General features: G+C 35.4%; 1 protein-coding gene across 6 annotated transcripts in view; it reads left to right on the forward strand.

The window, feature by feature from the left end:
- Ptp10D (Protein tyrosine phosphatase 10D) overlaps nucleotides 1-21,710 on the forward strand; it is a 64,944-nt gene that overhangs the window by 36,176 nt on the left and 7,058 nt on the right. For 5 of the 6 annotated variants that reach the window (XM_043411301.1, XM_043411302.1, XM_043411304.1 and 2 more), the window contains 12 exons: nucleotides 6,958-7,207; nucleotides 8,013-8,288; nucleotides 8,576-8,782; nucleotides 13,920-14,273; nucleotides 14,690-14,862; nucleotides 15,087-15,450; nucleotides 15,630-15,899; nucleotides 17,284-17,592; nucleotides 17,972-18,250; nucleotides 19,171-19,580; nucleotides 19,995-20,372; nucleotides 21,361-21,553. In XM_043411301.1, coding sequence (XP_043267236.1) covers nucleotides 6,958-7,207; nucleotides 8,013-8,288; nucleotides 8,576-8,782; nucleotides 13,920-14,273; nucleotides 14,690-14,862; nucleotides 15,087-15,450; nucleotides 15,630-15,899; nucleotides 17,284-17,592; nucleotides 17,972-18,250; nucleotides 19,171-19,580; nucleotides 19,995-20,372; nucleotides 21,361-21,553 — 3,463 coding nt within the window. The remainder of the gene's footprint in view (nucleotides 1-6,957; nucleotides 7,208-8,012; nucleotides 8,289-8,575; nucleotides 8,783-13,919; nucleotides 14,274-14,689; nucleotides 14,863-15,086; nucleotides 15,451-15,629; nucleotides 15,900-17,283; nucleotides 17,593-17,971; nucleotides 18,251-19,170; nucleotides 19,581-19,994; nucleotides 20,373-21,360; nucleotides 21,554-21,710) is intronic. The other variant, XM_043411306.1, reaches the window with a different exon arrangement.

The raw sequence follows: 21,710 nt of genomic DNA on the forward strand, positions 1-21,710 counted from the left end.
CCGAGAGTCACGTGTAACTACAGGAAAATCGATTGAGTGTGAAATTTCTTCTACACATGTCGATTATATGGTTCTATATACGTATACACTTTCTGGTAGATTTTTCTTTGTAACGGTCACCGCACGAGGTGGCATTAAAGCATTGCGCGCATTCGAAGCCGACTGATAGTTACAGTAAGTGGAACGCAGCTGGTGGAAAGGGGACGTACGTGGTCTGACGAACTCGGCCACGCTGTGAGTGAAGAGAAAAAATATATTACACTGACCCATCATACTCGCTTATTTCGCTCTTTCATTCTTGCCATTCGCGTCGCTTCATCGATTTAACATAAATTTACGTATACGCACAGGCTTCGTTTGCCGAGTAAAATCAATATGTGTCTGTATTTTCAAGAAAAGTATGTGAGCATTTCTGGGCCTGCGAGAATCGTTACCGGTGAGTTTCTATCCTCGTTAGGGATAATCAATTTTTTCTACATCGATCGAGAATGTTTTTGACGCGAGAAGGTTAAATGGTAAAGGCATATTCAAGAATTCTTAAGATAAAACCAGTATAGAATCACGTAACAATGATCAACGTTTTTCACATTATTTATGCTAAAATGTGTTCGACCTCGAATAGGTATAAGTAATCACTCAAGGTATATCATCCTTGAGTGATTATTCAATATTTAAATGCATCTCATAGTGTATGGGATAACGTTGATGTTTTTTTTGATGTTTCGAATGTCCATCGTTATCGGCGAATGGATTATTGTATCTCTGATTTGGTTGGACGATGGAACAAAATGGTTTTTTTTTTCCCCCATTTTTATAGTTATTCATTAGTTTCTTATTTTTTTGTTTGATCTTTTTTCGATATCAATGAAACATCTGAACGTCCATCGAGTATAAAAGTTTATTTTTTGTATTGGTCATTCCACGAATACCAGAATTTTATTAAATCTTCACGGATTTACTTTGAAATGATATTGAAAATTTGTACGTTGAAAATATCTTTGGTAACTCGTCTTTGCTGGAATTCACGTCAGACCACAAGGATCCCCGTTCGATTTGTTGCCTGGGAAAGCATCCACCGAACGGCCCCCAAGGATGATAAGGTTTCGGGATGAAAATAGTTGCTGGGAGGAAGTCGAATCGCGTCCTTAGAGAATTAGAGTGAGAAAGAAAAAGTGTGGTAAAGAAGGAGAGCGAGCGTAGCCGAGAAGGATCAATATGCACCCTCTCCGCGAGGGCAAAAGCTGTGGGGTGAAACGGCGCCGAGACCCGGATGTTGGACACCCAAGATTCAGCATTCGGGCTATTCAATCCACCCTCCGGCACTGGGTTTCTTACGCAGAGAGCTTTGCAATTTCCCCATTTTAATCCAATAAACTCTGAATAGGTATTGAACAAAATATAACTTGATATACCATATTGAATTTTCTGCACGAATAAATTTGGCATTTCAAACCGATACGTGGCTTTATATTTGCCTTCGATTTTCAATATATTTTTGATCGTACAAAATTATTTATAATGTTGAGTCTTATCGAGTCCACTTCCTGGCGCTAATATAGTTTGATTGAATTTCACTCGATTTCACTCTATCGATTATATTGAGTTTTCATTTCCATGTGATGAAAATTTAAGCGGCAAATGGTGGATTTTTGTTTTACATTTTCAAATGTAAACAGTTTAATTCAATTTTTTTCCACACCTTTTCGAGGGGATATTTTATAATTTCGTGATTGTAGAATTTTCATTGATATGTGATGAAGATCCGAGGAATTTTTGTTTTACTCAACATTTTCACGTAGACTCTGCTCTACTCGTTTTTTTTTTGAACATTGACGCAAGAAATCGTGAACAATACATTAAACATTTTGTCTTAAACTACCAAAATAATAATTATATCGCACTTCCTCTTTTACGCGTTCATCATCGACTTTTGTTCATTTCGATCATTAAAGCTCTGAGAATGTTTACTGTTATTCCCAGAAAAAAAAAAAACAAGAATTAGAGTTGTTTCCATATTTTGATTGCATTTAAAAATTTTTAACTACTCGTCGCTCCTTTATGATCGTGTGAGAGTATTCCTGTGATAGCAACGGGGCGTCATGAGATAAGATTTGAATTTAGAAGTTGGGCATACCTTATATCTCCGATTTCTAAAGATTTCTACGATGGTTAGGTTTTTGCTAAAGAGATTATAAATATAGAGCATAATTTTCTCAATATGCCTATATTAATATATATTGTTAGAAAATGTAATTATAAATTCGGAGAAACCTATTCCGCAGTACTGCTCGGCGTTGAAGGAACCGTCATAATCGAATGAAAATGAAAAATAATACAAATTAATCGTAAAACTGGTTTTACGGAGAAATTCAGCTTTCAGAACTGAGACGTTATTACTATAAAATGCTACATCAATGACTCACCAGTCCAAATTTTTATTCTTACGCATTGTAACAGTGCTTTTCGCATTGAAACAGAAATTCGTTATCATAGAGTCGTCAGTTGAAAACTAATCGTCGACAGTATTCTATAACGATAAAAATGAATAACCAATTTTCCCGACTCGATAATTGGTGTCTCAAAATTAGCAGGTGACCGTAGATAAGCTTTCAGACACGGGTTATCAATTCAGGAATCGGAATATTGTTTTTTTAATATGGTGAAACAATTTCAGTTTTGTTATTACAAAAACGAACTCGGTACCTTTATTATTTAGGAAATTTGAAATTATACAGTAAGATGATATTTTCAATAATTTATATCAATTTTCGATTAAATAAATACGCTTTTGTCATTGTAGCGTAATTCGTCTGTAATATTTTTTAAATTAATACCAATAATATTTTGGAAAGAGCCTGACGAAATTCCACGAGTTAAAATATATAAAATTCGAATAAGAAAAGCGTTAGATTCAAATTTGCTCGTGCGATAAAGTAACGATTTGATATCGTTCTGTATTGGTGCTCAACAAACCGGATCGTCACAGTACAAAACGGGACGACCCGGTTTACCGCTACAGTTTAAATCAATTGAAATTCTGCAATTGACCTCGAATTCAATTTTGGATATTCCGGGGCATCGGCCTTTCAATAGAAACGTCTATGGCATAGGAAGATACGTCTCTCCTCGCTGTGTGGTTCTGAACTCGAGTAATGAGATTTTTGCGAGTCAATATTGCGCATATCAGAACATTTAAAATATTTTTGCTCCAATAATAAAAATATGAAACTTCTGGACAATGCGATGGCAGCGACAGTTAATATCGACGCTGATTGAGGCAGCACCGCGATTTTCGATTATTTCCGCGCTCTTCGAATTCGTTTATAAAACTCTTCAATGCACACACAATGAAATCAATTATAATGAATATACGATATCATATGCATAAGCTTTTTCCGCGATTTTGCTCTAGAGAATTTTTCAAAAAACCGAAAGACGCGTTCTCTCGTGCCATTTTCCTAATTTCCTAATTTTTTAAATATTTTATAGCGATGATACGAACAATTTGGAAGAAAATTCGCTGTACTTAGCAAACGCGTCTCGCAGTGCATAACTCCCTACAAAATTAATAAGATCGAGTCGAATTGTTGTGCACATGTTTTACAACTTGCAAACGCACTTCGTTGGACGATGTAACAGTGAGGATTCCGCGAGTAGTAACGATCACTTTTGTAGCCAAGATCATAAGAGATCTACTTTTTTGGGGCATTTTCGAATTCTGGGGCAAAGTGACTCCTGGGGTGTGTCATTTCGTGGCGATATTTTTTTTTTTTTTTTATGGTGGTGCCTCAAAAATCTTCAGTTTGCAGCCAAAAATGAAACTGTGCAAAAGGAGGGGCTTGTCGAAAAATATTTAGAGGTCGCGCTTTGCCATTGAAGTTTTCCATTTAAATAACATGGAAGAATTTTTTTTTTCACTATTTCTATTACCACATTGCCATTTGTCATGATGCAGTTAATTTCGAAACGGATTTTCATAGCAGAGTAGACGCTCTACAAAAAAGTCCATGAAACCAAGTCCGTAAATTGAATAATTTTGAAGATTTCATCGGTTAAAATCAATTTTACATGAAATGGCTCTATCACGTGGATTTTTGATTATACAGGAAAAACTCAAATGTCAACTCTGTAGAAAAATAGTTATCAGAAACGCCATGCAACAAATATAAAGGAAAACTCTTCGTATAAGTGGGTGAGTTTTTTCTTGTTCGTTTAAAGATGTAGAGTAATGTTTAATGGAACGTTGTTTTTTATTCACTATTCAATTCCTTAAAATGAATTTTTTACCGGGAAATTTTTTGATCCACTTAAATTTATCGAGTGATTAGATAACGATCAAATCTTATACACTGCTTTATAAAACGTAACACTTGTTAAATTAAAAAAAAAAATTACAAAATCAATTGTAATCGCCCATATTTCTGAAAGGAGTGACGCTACGAGTTTCTTTCACAGGACTGGTTTTTTAGAATACCAATTTTTCTACAAAGTTGGCATTTGAATGTTTTCTGTACAATCAATAGTTCACGTGGTAGAGCCATTTGAATGAAAATTTTCATGCAAAATTGATTTTGGAATCTGCAAAATTATCCAATTCACGGATCGGTTCAATGGATTTTATTGTAGAGCATCTACTCTGCTCTGAAAAGCCGTTTGGAAATTATTGCAGCATGGCAAATCGCAATAGGGTAATAGAAAAAGTAAAAAAAAAAAAAATTTCCATGTTATTTAAATGGAAAACTTCAATAGCTAAGTGCGACCTCTAAATATTCTTCGACCGGCCCCTCCTTTTGCACAGTTTCATTTTTGGGTGCAAATTGAAAATTTTTGAGACTCCGCCGTTAAAAAAAAATATCGCCACGAAATGACACATCCTAATGACCACCCACGAAATTCTGATTTCTGGGGCGCAGGACCTTTGATTTTCGAGAAATTTATAGTTATTTAAGACAGAGAGTGAGAATCATTGTGCGAATTACTGTTGAATGTCTATTTTTTTTTAAATTCATAAAAATCGCATTTCCACTGAGGTTATCTTCATCAACACCTGTACACAAGGTGTTAGCTCATTTTATGCACGTTCCGCAGACAAAAATTTGTCTGTTTTGACGGTCTTTCTTTTTTTGCTCACTAAATTTGTGCAATACGACAGGCTTGATAAGGGTGGCTACTTTGCCACAAAATAATAATTAATCGACCATCAGATTCGGAAAAAAAGGATGGACAAAGTTGATCTTTTGACATACTCGAAAGATCATCTATTCTTCGATGTAGTGGCGTGAAAGTTCATTTTCCGCATGAAAAAAAATTGAATAAAATTTATTGAAGGATTTTGGCTTATTTTTTTTTTCGAAGGAGAGTCCCTATGACTCGTTTCTTTTTTTTCATTGCAGCTTTCGATGTCCTATGCGGTAACAGTAAATTACAAAGTCTGTTTAACAAGAATTGACAATTATAGATTTTTACCGTATTTGAAAGGGTGACCGTTTTGCCCTGAAATTTTTTATTCCAAAATTGGGGAAACAAGAAGGTGGAATCATTGTTGGGACATAAAAAACAGTCAGTGACCCTGTGCTCACCGACGAAATTTCTCGTGAATGCCACTTTCTTTTATTCCCCTATATATTTATGAATAAGCACGTGGCCGCGGTGAACGTAAAGAATCCCAGAGACACCCCAAAGAGAGAAAGAGAGAGAGAGAGATAACGGTATATATCTCAACCGTGAACCAAACGTTGGAGATTTTTTGAATGACCTTCAAGGTTATACGGCTTTACCGAAGCGAAGTACTAGAATTGAAAGACGATTATTTATTAATAAGTAGAATAACGTAACGCGAGTTGTGAGCCGTTATGAATTATCAGCGCGAAATTAAATATTCGCATGCATAGATCGCGTCCTTGCTCTGATTTCATCGTGCATACCTTATTCATTCGTATATATATACATGAACAAATGTGTATAACGCAAGTAAAATGTAATGTGAAAGGAAAGGAGATTGTTCAACGATAGTGAATTGGCCTGAGTGTATAATGGCCGACTTATTAAACATGCGGGTATAAAACATTTATTCGTCCAGATGAATCAGTTTCGTGGGAGAATCGTTCGTCGTTTGAATTATTTCGACGCAATTAAAAGGTCAACATTCGAGCTCGAGCAGACAAGGTCAATTCTCATCGGGATTGGGTTCATTTCGTGAGAGGCCTATAAATATGAAACAAGTAATTTTTATTTCGAAAATTCAGTTACAAAATACTGAAATTTTGTAGGTATTCATGAGCAGGTAAACTCGCAGAAAATTGAATATCACTCCTTTTTATGTTCGTCATACTTGCGTCATGAACAAAATTAAAAAAAAATATATTAATAAACATTTATGAGCAGCCAGATGCGACGTTGAGAAAAACTTTGTTCATTGCATTATTTTCACTTTGTATCGACTCGTTTGCGATGGAAATGGAGCAGATTTTATTGCCGAATTTTCAAATATGTTTGAGTTTATTCAACAATATTACAAACTTCCTTGTATTCAATTGATGAAGTAAATTGTAAAATTTCTCGGACCAGTCGTAATTATTATTCACTTGCTTGCGGAAACCTTTTAGTTGCTTCGATAAGTTGTTGTGTGAATCTCAAATATGAAACTCGCGCCGAACGTTAATTAATAAGCAAATTAGTTTATATCACCTTGATACACAATTTTTACTTTTCAATGAATTTATTCAGCATTACAAATTAATTTATCTCATTTCTAAAATATTTTGGTCGAGTCGTACGAAATTCGTTTCGATCAACATTCCATTTTCGACCGCCTGTCAACTCATAGTGAAAAAGTGATTTTCTCTTCCCATTCCGTTTTTTATTAAATTATTCAAATTTTTCAATAGGTTTCCCAGCTAATTATTTTTGCGGGATTTCCTAATAATATTAAATGAATTTTTTTTTTAATTCTTTCAGGTCACGTATTCGGCTGACCTGGCAATTGAGATCCCAGGGAATTTGAACCAAGGAGGTTCCCGTTACCGCCTGGTCTACAGTCCTGGCGTGGGTTTTCCACGTCCCAACACAACGATTGCGGCGACTGATATCGACGAAGATGTTATAAACTTTCGCGACGGACTAGCCGGGACGAAGTACGAGTTCTGGCTCTACTATAGCAACGACACGCTTCAGGACTGGCTAACATGGACCGCCTCGATCACGACAGGTACAACGAAACGAGATATCCAAGGATATGGACGTAACCATGCGCGTATCCATAAAATATACTCGCAACGTCGATGTAAAAACTATTGAGAATTTATCCGTATACAAAAAACAATTACGTATCGGGCATTCTGGTTTTATGTAACTCAAACCCGATTGACAGGATAATTTATTGGAACAGCGCATGAAATATTAGACGGCGAATGGTAAAACTGCCGAATATGAACCGTTTCAAGTCAGCGAGATTTTCATCATCAGAATCGCGGAGTAAACTCTTATTTACGGTATTTTCATGCAATTAGTTCATGTGAAAGTATCGCGGATCATAATTGGCAGGACAAAAGCGCAGCAAAATGGCCAATCGGTCACAATTGCAAATCATATTTTGAAGTAATTATTAAATAAACGGTCGCATATTTCAAACTACTTTTGCGATTCGTCATGGATTCCATTGCAGTAATGAAAGTTGATGGCACTGCAATTAACGGAAATTTCTTATCACCGAGTGAAAGCGAAAAAATACACGTGATATTATTTTGTTAATTTTTTATTTTCCAAGCGGAATGAATCTAGTTAAAAAGGTTATTGAATAAAATTATCTTCTTGTCACAAGTTCGAATGTAGAATTAGAAATTTGGAATATTTATATTTTTTAATTTTCTGAAATATCGTTTCGTTTGGATCGCTTTTTCGTTCAGGGAATTTCGCTTCTGACCGTAGTCTCTACTTCGTAATCGATGTCGAATTCATAACGAATTGAAATTAATTGAATAGTAAATTTTGACGACACTAAATATTCGTGACAGCTCCGGATCCACCCTCCAATCTTACCGTAACCGTACGCAACGGGAAAAGTGCAATAGTTTCGTGGGCACCACCAGCTCAGGGAAACTACACGGGTTTCCGTTTGAGAGTTCAGAGTTTCAGCGATGCCGGAAGTCCGAGAACGAGCGCTATTCCGGTCGATACTGTACCTTATACTCTCCGAGATCTCACCCCAGGAGCAACGTATTCTCTACAACTTTTCACAGTTCTCGATGCCAAAGAAAGCGTTGCTTATACCAGCAGGAATTTCACAACAAGTAATTATGACCACTTCGTATTCCTATGACATTTATATTAGACCTAAGATAACGAATACCTTTTTTGGCTTTGTGCTGGCTTCAACTGTTAACTTCTTTTGATGAATGAAAATTAATAACGCCATTGCTAAGTCTCAATATCATCGAATGTAATCCGATGAGGATTCCATTTTTCAGAGTTCAGCATTATTTATTTTCCTTCATACAAACCGAGAATTCAAGGTCATTCGTTCAAATAAGAGTTTTATCGATTTTTCAAAGGCTATTGTGGCTTCTTCTATTTATAGAACCGAATACCCCGGGAAAATTTATCGTTTGGTTTCGTAACGAGACGACGCTCTTGGTGCTTTGGCAACCCCCTTATCCAGCCGGCATTTATACTCATTACAAAGTTAGCATAGATCCTCCGGATGCTATAGAATCTGTGTTTTACGTTGAGAAGGAAGGGGAACCACCTGGACCAGCGCAAGCAGCTTTTAAGGGCCTCGTACCAGGTAAATTGTCTTGTAATCTTTTCGTAAGTCGAATATATCATTTAGTTGAATTTGAGGAAACATTTTAATCGAGATTTATGTAAAATTTTTTTTTCACAAAGCAATATCATTAAAAACTTTTTAGAGGTTCTCCTAAAAGTAGGCTCTTTAATTTTGCAACTGGAGTATCTTGATAACCAGTTGATAGGCTGAATTGAAATTTAGCATACGTCTTCGGTCAATTGTTTTGCAAAAATGATATCAGAATTAAGGAGGCTTGGCCATGACTTGGCTGCGTGATGGAATAAAATAATTTATTCTTAGCTTATTGCAGATGAAGAACCAATATGTATGGGCAGATTCATTATTTTTCGACGAAAGTGTGTACGCTCAAGTTAGCGATTTCGATACTGATTTTTTCCTTGAAAGTACATTAGAAAAAGAGATGATCCTGACAATTTGAGCCGAATTCGATCGAACCCGGCCGCTGGAGGATTTTAAAAAATTTTTAAACAGTCAATTTTTTAATAATTTTCAAAAGTTTGTATTTCAGCTATTATATCACTTAGAGATTCTGTTCAAACGACATTCTTTTTTGTGACCGCCTCACGTTTAAGAAAAAAAAATATATATTAGTGATAAACTCAAATCCTACTCATTGTCAGCTGGAAGCTATCAACTAAACCACTGCATCAACAAAATTTGTCCTGTTTTTAAAATTCTCCCAAACTTACCAGATGTTGAAGTAGAGGGTTAAATAACAGCTGATATTTTTTGTGAGAGTGTATTCTGTTGATATCTGCCCTAATTTCTCTTGATTGACTTGATTTTGTTACTACAGAGCCATCCAAAGGTGATCGACTTTTCCAAAATCGCTATGTTTAGAGAGCTGCCATTTTTTTCTCCGAATTTCGATTTGCTTCAAATTTATAGGGACTAGTCAATGGACAGTCTTTGACCATATTTTTTCAAAGAAATTCCCACGGGAAATCATGTACGGCACAATATTATTAAGAAATCTTGTAATGATTTTTTAATGGTAAATCATATTTAAGTTCATTTCATTACGAAAAGGATTTTATGCAGAGTTATTAATACGACTCGGTAGTGCAGTGTGAAAAGTTTACGTCTGATAACATCAGACGTAGTCAGTTGACAGCTGAGGTTAAAGCTTACCATAACGACAAGAAAGTTCCAAAGAGCATTGTACAAATGTTTACATTTATAGGTTGTGTGACGTTACCACAACTTCACGGGGTTACGAAATCCTGAGGTTCCGTGAGCATTTGTCGTTTTTAACTTTATATTTTTAATTCAGATATCCATTGACCCCCTTTTTTTAATGAACCTTTAAAATCCTCAGGGTTCAATGCATATAATAGACGTTTTTTATGATTAACATCTGATATAAAAATACATCAAATTTTGAGTTATACAGGCTGCGAAGTCATTGTGGCTATATATGACACGTAAAATTGTATTCTTTTGACTAAAAATATTTCGATTAAACAGTCGTTAAGAGATTTTGAAATTTCACAGAGATTAAGTGTTAAGCTTGAACTATAACATACAAAAAAATTAGAATGCCATTTGAAATGGAGCCTAGTGCTTACACCATCCTTAAATAAGTAGTAAAAACGACACCATGAAATTGTCAAGTTAGGTATCGATTTCTGACTATAAATAATAAATAATTCATTTGATATACGGGATATTATTCTGAAGAAGTATTTTTTGCAGTGCAATTTTTGGGATGTTCGAAAATTCATAACTCGGATCCAAGCTCGATTCCCACGTTGACATTATCAGGGCTTCTTTGCGACATAACAAAGCAATTTTTTTGCAAATTTGAAGCAAATCGGAGTTTGGAGAAAAAAAATGGCAGCTTTCTAAATATAGCGATTTTTGAAAAGTCGATCATCTTTGGATGGCTCTATAGTAACGAAATCGAGGCAATCGAGAGAAATTAGGGCAGATATCAACAGAATACACTCTCACAAAAAATATCAGCTGTTATTTAACCCTCTACTTCGGCATCTGGTAAGTTTGGGAGAATTTTAAAAACAGGACAAATTTAGTTGACGGCTTTCAGCTGAGTAGGATTTGAGTTTATCACTAATATACATTTTTTTTAAGTAAAGCAATCACAAAAAAGAATGCCGTTTGAACGGAATCTCTGAGTGATATAATAGCTGAAATACAAACTTTTGAAAATGATTAAAAAATTTTTGAAATTTCATAAAATTCTCCAGCGGCCGGGTTTGATCGGATCAGCTTCAAATTTTCAGGATCATCTCTTTTTCTGATGCACTCTCAAGGAAAAAAAAAACAGTATCAAAATCGCTAACCGAAGCGCGCACACTTTCGTCGAAAAGTTTGAGCAGTTCTGTTAAATCATGGAAATTAATGGTTGTAAGACTTTCAATTCAAGAAACAAAACGTTTTCAAATAAATGCAGAAGTTGCCAAGCACATCGGATTCTCTACGAAAATAAATTGCAACCAAAAAATTAAGATAACAAAAATTTCAAAAAAAATTACAAACAAAAAAATTTACGTGTTAACCGAAAAAATGAAACAAAAAATGTCATCATTGTACATGGTATTTTATTCAACTTTCAAAGTCGTGAGATACTGGTAAATTAGATAATATGAGGTAGAAAAAAAATTCGCTTAGTAAAACGGCAAATTTTTTTTTGTTTCAATTTTTCGCTTATACATTGTTTTTATTTGTAATTTTTGAAATTTTTGTGATCTTAACTTTTTTGGTCGCAATGTGTTTTCGTAATTTTTTTTGTTTTTGTATTTTCTGTGATTCTAATTTTAATTCATCTAATTTTTTTTTCTTTTGTAATCCGATTATTTTCGTAATCCGATGTGCTTGGCAATTTCTGCATTCATTTGACAACGTTTTGTTTCTTGAATTAAAAGTTTTACAACCACTGATTTCTATGATTCTACAGGTGACTGCCCAAAAAGCATAAATGTACTTGTCTCTAATTTTTTTTACAGCATTCATGCTCTATTTTAGGTTTATTTGATGACTTCTTGTGCACCCTCAATCCGAAATTTTATGGGATATATTAAAAAATTGAAACAGTGATCGTTCAGTCTTTTTTATGAAAGAGATCAATAAATAATTCATATAGTTGCATTTCACCAATGTAAATGTTTTGAATAATTGCTTTTTTTTTAAATATAATAATCGACTAATTTGTATTCCATCCAAAGTTGAGTAATTGTGAATTTGAAAGTTCTGATAAACAAGATTTTAGACAATATTCCGGATTTTCTGATTATAACAAGTGACCCAAGAATCTCATTGGCACCATCCACTCATTTAAAGCCCGTGGCTCAAGGAATGGCTCCGTACAAACTAGTTGATATTTCACAAGATCTGGATAGGTGATGAGAATTTTTATTATGAGGTCCACAAAGGCTTTGGATATTTCCATGGGGCGCTTGAGACTCTGTAAAGTCGTATTGTCCAATTGATTGTTTTTCCGAGCAGATTTACCCAAGCTCAGATTGTGGAAAATCACTCTGATTCGATTTGAAGTGAAAAGAGTTATTAGGAAATTGAGCATCGTTTCCACTGTAATCTATCGATGTCAAAAAATCGGATTGAAACTTGAATATTGCCTAAGAAGTCAATTGACTGTAGAATTTTAATTAAGTTTATCGGTCTTGCGGATTATATTTGATTTAGGATAATTTATTATAAAAAGTTAATGATTAAAAATGACGAGAATGAGGAACATTTTTAATTACCTTTATTTCTTTGGGATCAACAAAATCATTGTTGGTCCGTAATAAGTTCTGACACTTTGGGAACCGGTGGGCTTGGACCATTGCGACAGTCTTCAAAATTTGAGTGAAATGAAAGATGAGCCAATCATTTTCCAGGTGAATTACCACCAAGCTTAACCATCAATGCCAATACACATTGAATACACATAGAAATTGATCAAAACTAAAGGAACGGCGTTCGTAAGATCGTGAGGATTGAAGATACATGAAAATTAGTCTATAGGGTTATCGACTAATTTCCAAAGTTAATGAGTGTCAGAGTCTATAAATACCCGAAGTTCCAGGACAATTGACGACGAAATGTAAACGATTTGGTAGCGCCGCAAAAATTAGATGTTCAATTTCTTCACCAATTGATATGTGACTGATGATTCCTGTGTTAAGGAGGAACATCAGTTTCACGTAAAGTTAGGTTATGTAAATACGAATTTCATTGTTTTTATCTAAATTATCTAGGTTATGTAAACCCTGTTTGCTTTATTTATATGGGATTAACCCCCAAAAATATGTCATTTTTGGATTGACTTTATGTGATATATAAAAAATGGCAGAATTAAACGACCTCAAATTTTGCACACGTGTTCTTTAGAGTTCAAACTGTGGAATAGTACTTTTTTTTAAACTATCACCATTTTTTATTTGTTTTTGAGTATGAAAAGATGGGGTCTGTGAAGATATTTTCTGTGCGTAAGTGTTAAATATTTGAAGTTTGAAAATGATTTACTAAAAAATGGTTCAATGAAATATATTATAAATTGGAGAGGCTATAAAAAATATATCCAAAAATGTATTCTCAAAATTCCATTAAGCTATTACCACTTTTCTCAAGCTGATGTTCCTCCGTAAATGTGACAGGTCCTACTAAGTTAATATAGTCATTGTACATTGTTTCTCTAATATTAGTAGAAGCTATAGGAGAAAAACAACTGATAATTAAAGGATGATAATCGTTTAACCGTCGTTTGGTAATTAAACAAGCGTGTTTTCTTTCTAGTATAGACACGATTGTTCACAATTTTCACACAGAATGAAGATACTTTCGACTTTTGCATTTCGGATACATATAACGTTCGGCAAGTTATGTGGTCGTCTATCAACATTTTTGTTCCATGCATCATTTTATTCAGCCATATACAAAGCTAGAATATAGACTGATTTTTTTATTTTCGAAAATTTGTAATAATTTTTTAAGAAGTTACGTATACAAAATTTCAATGAAAAAAATCAAATGATTACGTGCACGATTATTTCATCCCGAGGGTCATCGCTGCAAACAATGATTCGGACGATCGTGAAGCTTCAACCGTTCGTTTGTAGAGTTTTGATAACGATTATTTTCTGACCAACAGGTAGAGCTTACAACATTTCGGTACAAACTGTTTCCGAAGATGAAACTTCGGCACCAACGACAGCTCAATACAGAACAGTTCCTCTTCGACCACTAAATGTGACATTCGACAAGGCATCAGTGACATCAAACTCATTCGTAGTATTTTGGAATTCACCAAACGGAACATCCGAATTCGACAAATATCAGGTGTCCTTAGGTGGAAATCGCAGATTGGCTCCTGTTACCAGAAATCGAGACGACGCGAGTCAATGGGAGTTCAGGGATCTCGAACCTGGAAAAACTTATCAGGTCGTGGTAAAAACGGTTTCGGGAAAGGTCACAAGCTGGCCTGCGAGTGGCGACATTACTCTGAGTGAGAATCAAATTTCGATAGTTCTTTTTGTCACGTCCCGCGTTTAGTTGATTTATTAAATTTCATTTAATAAACTCTTATATTTCTCGATAATAATCTCATATTTTCAGTCCAAATTTTCCGAGACTAATTGCTTCTCAATTAATCACTTAAAATTGTTTTTAACTAAAAATCTAAATCTTACACTCTAGTATAGTTTGGTGGCAGCGTAATTTACAATAAATTTCATATTTCTCAAATTGTTCTTTTACCCTTTTTTACTCAATTTAAGTATCGGAATTTTGAAAATATGATATTTTCATTTGGCGACGAAGAAATTAGTTTCATTGAACAAAAAATATTAGATCCTTGGAATTTTTATGTTTTAATTCGTTGATGGGAACCAATAGTTTATACATTGTGTTCCTCAATTTCAGAACCTTTGGCTGTGCGAGACCTTCGAGCGGATGTTGACGAGAAAACAGGTATGCTCGAAGTCTCTTGGAGGCCGGAAAATGGCAGTACTCAGGATAGCTACAAATTGCAGTACCACGAAGTTGAAACGAGTATCGGGGGTGATAGCAATTCTCTTACGACCAATAAAACGCGGGTAACTATTTCCACAGTACTTTGATCCATTAAAAATCGAATTCACCCCAATTCGACAAATCTTTGTCAATTATTTATAACGATTTTCGTCAAGACGATCGATGGTTTGCTTTTTTTTAAATAAAAAAATCAGCTGTTTTAAATATTCTGTTTTTGGTGTAGAAAAATTTGACGAAATTTCGATGAAATTCGGATTTTTATAACTTTTTATGAAAATATTTTCAGGTAAAGCTCGAAGCCCTTCTACCCGGTCGCAATTATTCGATAATCGTTCAAGCTTTAAGCAATAAAATTGAGTCAAATGAAACAGTATTGTTCCAAGTAACAAGACCTTCGAGCCCGATAATCGAGGATCTTAAATCGATCGAGCGAGGTTTGAACATTTCATGGAAAAGTGACGTTAATTCGCGGCAAGAAGAATTCGAAGTGATGTACAACAGAACCGACACCGGGGAGAACTCGACGTTGTTGACTACCGAATCGCACATCGTACTCGAGGATCTTTACCCCGGTGCTGGCTATGAGGTTAAAGTGTTTGCCATTAGTCATGGACTGAGAAGCGAACCACACGATTATTTCCAGGCAGTTCGTGAGTAAATCGCGCGTTTTTTGCTTCAAAAATCTTAACGAAGGGAATTCGATTCAGAAAAGTTCGAACATGATGAATTTTCCTGTACACTTGAAATCACTGCATAAACAAAAATGGAGTATCTTCGACGAAAAAGCAGTAAACCAAAATTTCAACGAGTTTTTGTCTCTTTTTCGCAGTTCCTCATGCTCCTCAACAATTGAGAATCGAAAAAGTAACGAGCAACACGGTATTGGTCCATTGGACAGCTCCGCTCGATTCAATATTTTCGGAATATTCGATAAGATATCGCACCGAGGACGATCCTCGGTGGGTCAAATTACCCAGTGTCAAGGTCACCGAAGCCGAAGTCGCGGACATGACTCCGGGCGAAAAATATACGATTCAAGTCAACACAGTGAGCTACGGCGTTGAGAGTCCTTATCCTCTTCAAGTAAACCACATTGTCCGTAAGTTTTTTTTCCATAAATCGTTCCTAATGAACGAGAATGTAAATCATCATTAACTATGGAAATTCACTGAAAACAAATATTCACTGAATTTGATAAAGTAGTAATAGTTCCGAGGTGGATTTCAAACAATCTATTACCTTGAATCTGCATGAAATTTTGCACAGATCTTTTCTTAGGCAATATGAAACCATGTCTAAGGAATTCCGACGTATTGCAATATTTTCCGAGTTATGGAAATTCGAAAGTTGTTATTTTTTTGCTCCAGCCGTGCAAATAGTAAATCTATGTTTCGTCGCTACTGTTGTTCGTATCGGTTAGCACCAACTTAATTTTATTATATCCTATGTAGAATAATATTAATAAACAATTGAGAAAAAAAATAGTTGGGCGCATGAGCCCGGAACATCTGAGGATGTATGCGGATATATTAATTCTGGATTGGCTTTCTTTTCATACAAACTTATAAGGATTTTCGTCGTATACTAAATAGGTTCATAATTTTTTTTCTCGAAAAGTATCAACTTAACAAAAAAATTTGATAGAAGAAAAAGTATTTAGAATCGTCCACAGAATATGTGTGAATTTTTTCAGAATTTTTAAAATTTTTCAAAAAATTGTTGAAATTAAAAAATCAAAAAATAGCTCGAACAATTCTGAAAAAATCACACGTATTCTATGGACGATTTGAAAAACTTTCTGTTTTATAAAATTTTTTCGTTAAGTGGATACTTTTTGAGAAAAAAAATTATGAAAACTCACATCATGCTGTCTTGCAAAAACCGCCATCTTGGAAAAACTAAGGGAGCAAAAAGAGTTTATAATCAGTGTTTCGGAAAGGTCGGATATTAAGGACACCTTTGATAGTAATAATATGGTTATTCAAGTGTAGAAACACGGATGAAAATCGATTTGAAAGGAAAAAGAACGTCAAAAATTCTTGACTTTTTGAATAAAAACGCAAAAATAATAAAGATTTTGATTTTATTGATATTTATTTCTTTGGTTCCTCAATTAAAACTGTGTACCTGAAATTGCGTTTCCAAAATTGACGTTTTGCGCACTAATGGGTTTTAAAAATAGCAGTCGTAGCAAAAAACCATATATTTTTATCAAACGACAATACACGACCTGGCGCATACATGATCAATATTCATATTTCTATATCTCGAAAAATATTACGATGCGTAAAAATTTCCTTGACAGAATTTCATATAGTGGGGAAAATAGTTTGTGTAAAATTTCACGTAAATCGGGTGTAACAGCTTTTCAGAAATTCACCAGAGTAGATGATTCGAAACTTGAAAAAATATAGGTAGCGAGAATCGAATAAATCAAGATTTTTTTATTAGGAAAGAAAATTAAAAATGGAACTTTGAAACAGGTCCGAATCCCGTACTAAACGTAACGCCGATCGTCGATTCGACAAACGTAACTCTCGAGTATCCTCGACCGGAAGGTCGGATCGAGACTTACGTAATAAATTGGTGGCCTGTCGACAATTACGAGGATGTACGAACGAAAAATGTGACCGAAAGCGGTGACCTTTCGGACATGATTTACGACGAGAGCTCCATCCGCATCGAGAGGATTCTCGTTGGTGATTTGATGCCAGGTGTCGAATATGCTTTCACCATTTACACCGTGTCGTACGATCTTGTGAGCGACACGATCAACCTCACTACGAGGACAAGTGAGTTCATTTTTTTCTTTTACATACACAAGAACCTTGTTCACGAGTGTTTTTCGTTTTGGAATGTTTTTTTAGTAGATTCATTGAAAATTTTTCAAATTTTTTTTTCCCGAGTGCTTTAAGTCAGTATAAAACATTTTTATAAATTTTTGAACAAAGTTTTCTTCGTACCTGCACAAGAAATTAGCTTATTTTCATAATAAAACTCATTTTTGATGCACGATTTCGTTTTGCACTGTAATTTGATGAATAAAAAAGTCTCAGACCTCGAGCCCGGCACAACTCGCGAACAAAAGTGCCTGATTTCTTCACCGAAAAGGACAAGGTAGAGTTTAAAAAAAATATTTACGAGAAAAAACACTGCCTCGCTTGAATTTAGTGCCTCTCATACAATCGGAAGTGGTCGTCGTCGTGGATCGTGATCTCCCAGATTCTCTGACCTTGAGATACACTCCAACTCCCATATTGTCCTCGAAATTTGATCTCTATCGGTTCCGAATAAGCGACCAATCAAACACGACGAAGGAACGTCTTGTTCAAGACAACGACACCAAAGTTACTTTTAACGGTCTCAAACCTGGAAGACTCTACAACGTCACTATGTGGACCGTTAGTAAAAATGTGGAAAGTCGACCACTCGTCAGACAGGACAGGCTCTGTGAGTTATTTATCTATGCCAGTCATAAGCATGCAATTATGATTTTTACTCTTGTTTTATTGTTCTTCGATAGAGCAAACCATTGTATCCCTATTTTTTTATGAAACAACGGGCAGAACTTATTTTCGTACGTATTCTCCTGATAATAAGCACCGTTGAAAACAAATTTTTCGTTACTGTTTTCATAGTTCGACTGTAAAGCATCCATGCATCAAGTTTTTTCCAATACTTATCATTCAATAAATAACTGTTTAATTTTTAAACGTTTCTGATTGGATGAAAATCGACGTAAGCCTATTGGGATCTGACAAAATTCGTGAGACATCTGGTGTCAAATTTTGAACTACAACCGGGGTGCAACATGGACAACTAACGCACGCACAAGTCATTTGAAGATGTGACACATACATGCACGTTGCACCCCGGTATGCGCCATTTTTAGCTTGGCCACGCCTCCATGTCAGATCCCAATAGGAATAACAAGACAATCTGCCAAATGGACCAAAAAATGGCTAACGGTAAAATACTGTATTCGTTGTACAATTTATAGAGTTGCGGGACAAGAGGAAAAAATTCATTATCATATGAATTTTAAATCGATATGTGACACCATTTTTGTGAAGTTTAATATTATTAAAAGTATTCCTAAAATAAAATACCTACAATTGGTAAATAAAAGTTACATGAATTGAATAGTTCTCGTATCCAAAAATTCAATAATTCGTCTAATTGCCGATTAATTATCCACTCGTTAATCAATGAAATCGATGAGCTATCCCTCAAACGTTTTTCAATGTACAGCCTTGTTTGTTTCTTTCCATGAGTTGACGCCATGGTTGAAATAATATAAATGTCCCCAAACTCTGAAATTTTCTTAAAATTTTAATCGTGCTAAGAATTTTCTTCCATTTTATTTTTAGACCCAGAGCCTATAACTGCGATTCATGCAATTGACGTTAACGACACGAGAATAACTCTAACCTGGGACGTTCCAAGGGGCGAGTACGACGCTTTCGAGGTTCAATATATCAACAGCGAGGGTGCATACGTTCAAAATATAACTTCGTTGAACGCTATCACCATATCGGATCTGAAACCTCACAGGAATTATACGTTCACCCTGGTCGTAAGATCAGGCTCGGAGTCGAATTATCTTAGACGATCGAATCCGCTCAGCGCCAGTTTTACCACGAGCGAATCTTATCCTGGCAGAGTCGAGAAATTCCATCCTACGGATATTCAACCCAGCGACATCAGCTTCGAATGGTCTTTACCGAGTCAGGAACAGAACGGTGTGATTAGAAGATTCAGCATCACTTATGGACTGGAGGTTCATTGAAAGCTATATTTTCATTCAACGATCCCAATTTGTGCAGAGCAAACTTTTTTATTTCGGAATGTTCGTTTCACCATGTTTCCATTTTCAACAAATGCGCGCAATAAATTTATTGGACAAGCATATAATAAAGCCTTCTGTTACACGTTGTATATTTATATGCTCGAAAGAAGACTGGAGTCGTTCTGACCCGGTTGTAACGTTCAAGAGAATTATTCGTTAAGATATAAGGTTATGGACAAATTCTTTTTCTAAAAATCTGGTGATATTATTTTAATTTATAATAGATTTATATTCCCTTTATTTATTTTTTTACTACGCCTGAGTAATTTATTTGTTGAAAATCGACTGATTCAAACGAAGTTTTGAGACAAGGGTAAAATTAAACTTGAAATGTTATTGCTGCAGGGCTCAACGCATACACAAGTGCGGAATTTCACGCCCAACGAGTTCCGCGGGGTCATTAAATCTCTCATACCGGGAAAAACTTACGTATTCCGGATTCAGGCAGAGACGAAAATTGGTTTTGGTCCGGAGGCTTCGTGGAAGCAAAAAATGCCAATTCTCGCGCCCCCGAAACCACCGACTCAAGTTGTACCGACCGAGGTTTGCAGGAGTAGCACAACCATTCAAATACGATTCCGAAAAAATTATTTCAGCGAACAGAATGGCGCTGTAACCTCATACACGATCGTCGTCGCCGAAGACGACAGTAAGAACGCATCGGGTCTCGAAATGCCCAGCTGGCGAGACGTTCAAGCTTACAGCGTTTGGCCACCGTATCAGGTGAGAAGATGTGAAGTGCTGTTTTATTCGAATAATATAACTCAATAAGACAATCGAATCTCCGTGTATGAATCGTATAAAAAACATTGAAATATCGATGAAATCGTATGTCGCTTTTGAAGCGCAATGCTTTAAGCTCGATGTTACTGCAGAATTGTTTTTCGAAGAGACTGCTCGGCACAGTAGCGAAATAATGAATTTCTCATCGATGGGAGGTAAAATGTGATCGAATATTCAATATATCTGCATAACGTTCCTGACTGCGAGTACAAGAAAAAAAAGAGTGCGAACTCCAGGAGTCGAAAAAAAAAGAAAAAAATCGTTCCATACCTCGATTAAGGCAGCACGTTATGAACGAATTGCGCGTGTACAGAACTAAACTCGTGGGCAGAATCAATTTTTATTCTTGGACTGAACGAGACAAGAAAAGAAATAAATAATGAGCGAAATAATTGATTCAACAAATTATTATCGAGAAACTTGTTGAGTTGCACGATCACGCCTCGTTTGTTGCGCACTCGATGCATTAATGCTAAAAAACGTCGTCACAGTTCGTCACAATGCATCTCTGTGTTTGCTCGCGTTAGTTCAGTTTTATAACCACGAGCTGATTCCGAAGGATATTTCTAAATCTCCGGTATCTTTTTCGCTTTTCTAAAATCAAATATTCTCACTGAGCAATCGACTATGGATAAACTCAGTGATATTGTTTCCAAAACTGGAAATTTCATTAAAAAAGTAATTAGCGAAGCCAGTTTTTTTCAATATTTCGTAACAGTTAATAAATAGCTTGTTGAATACAGGATTTTGGATGAAATGAGTTTAAAAATAACGGTCGTTGTGCTGCATCATTGGTCGAGAAATAAGTTTTACCATGTGTGTTATCGAAAAACGCAACTTCACTCTTGCGAAAATAATTCTTGAATATCTTAATGAGACGACGAAACTATTCGTTTTTGTTTTTTATTTATTTTTTCACGTGACAAAGGTGATGGAGCCTTACTATCCTTTCAAAAATGGTTCAGTCGAGGATTTCACTATTGGCTCGGAGAATTGTGACAACAAAATAGGTTATTGCAACGGACCATTGAAATCCGGGTCAACATACCGTGTCAAAGTCCGCGCGTTTACAGCGCCCGATAAATTTACAGACACAAGTTACAGCTTTCCAATTCAAACAGGTGAGCAAAAATTATCTGTACAATCGCATGCCAATCGATTCGGAATTTTCGTTGAACTTGTCGTTATAGTTACATTTTAAGTCAAAATATTTTTCAACCATAATTGTTGGTTGTTATCAATCGCTTTGCTACTTGCATTAATACCTTATTTCGTGCA

Source organism: Venturia canescens, chromosome 2, assembly GCF_019457755.1.
Source record: "Venturia canescens isolate UGA chromosome 2, ASM1945775v1, whole genome shotgun sequence".
NCBI classification, from domain to species: Eukaryota; Metazoa; Arthropoda; class Insecta; order Hymenoptera; family Ichneumonidae; genus Venturia; species Venturia canescens.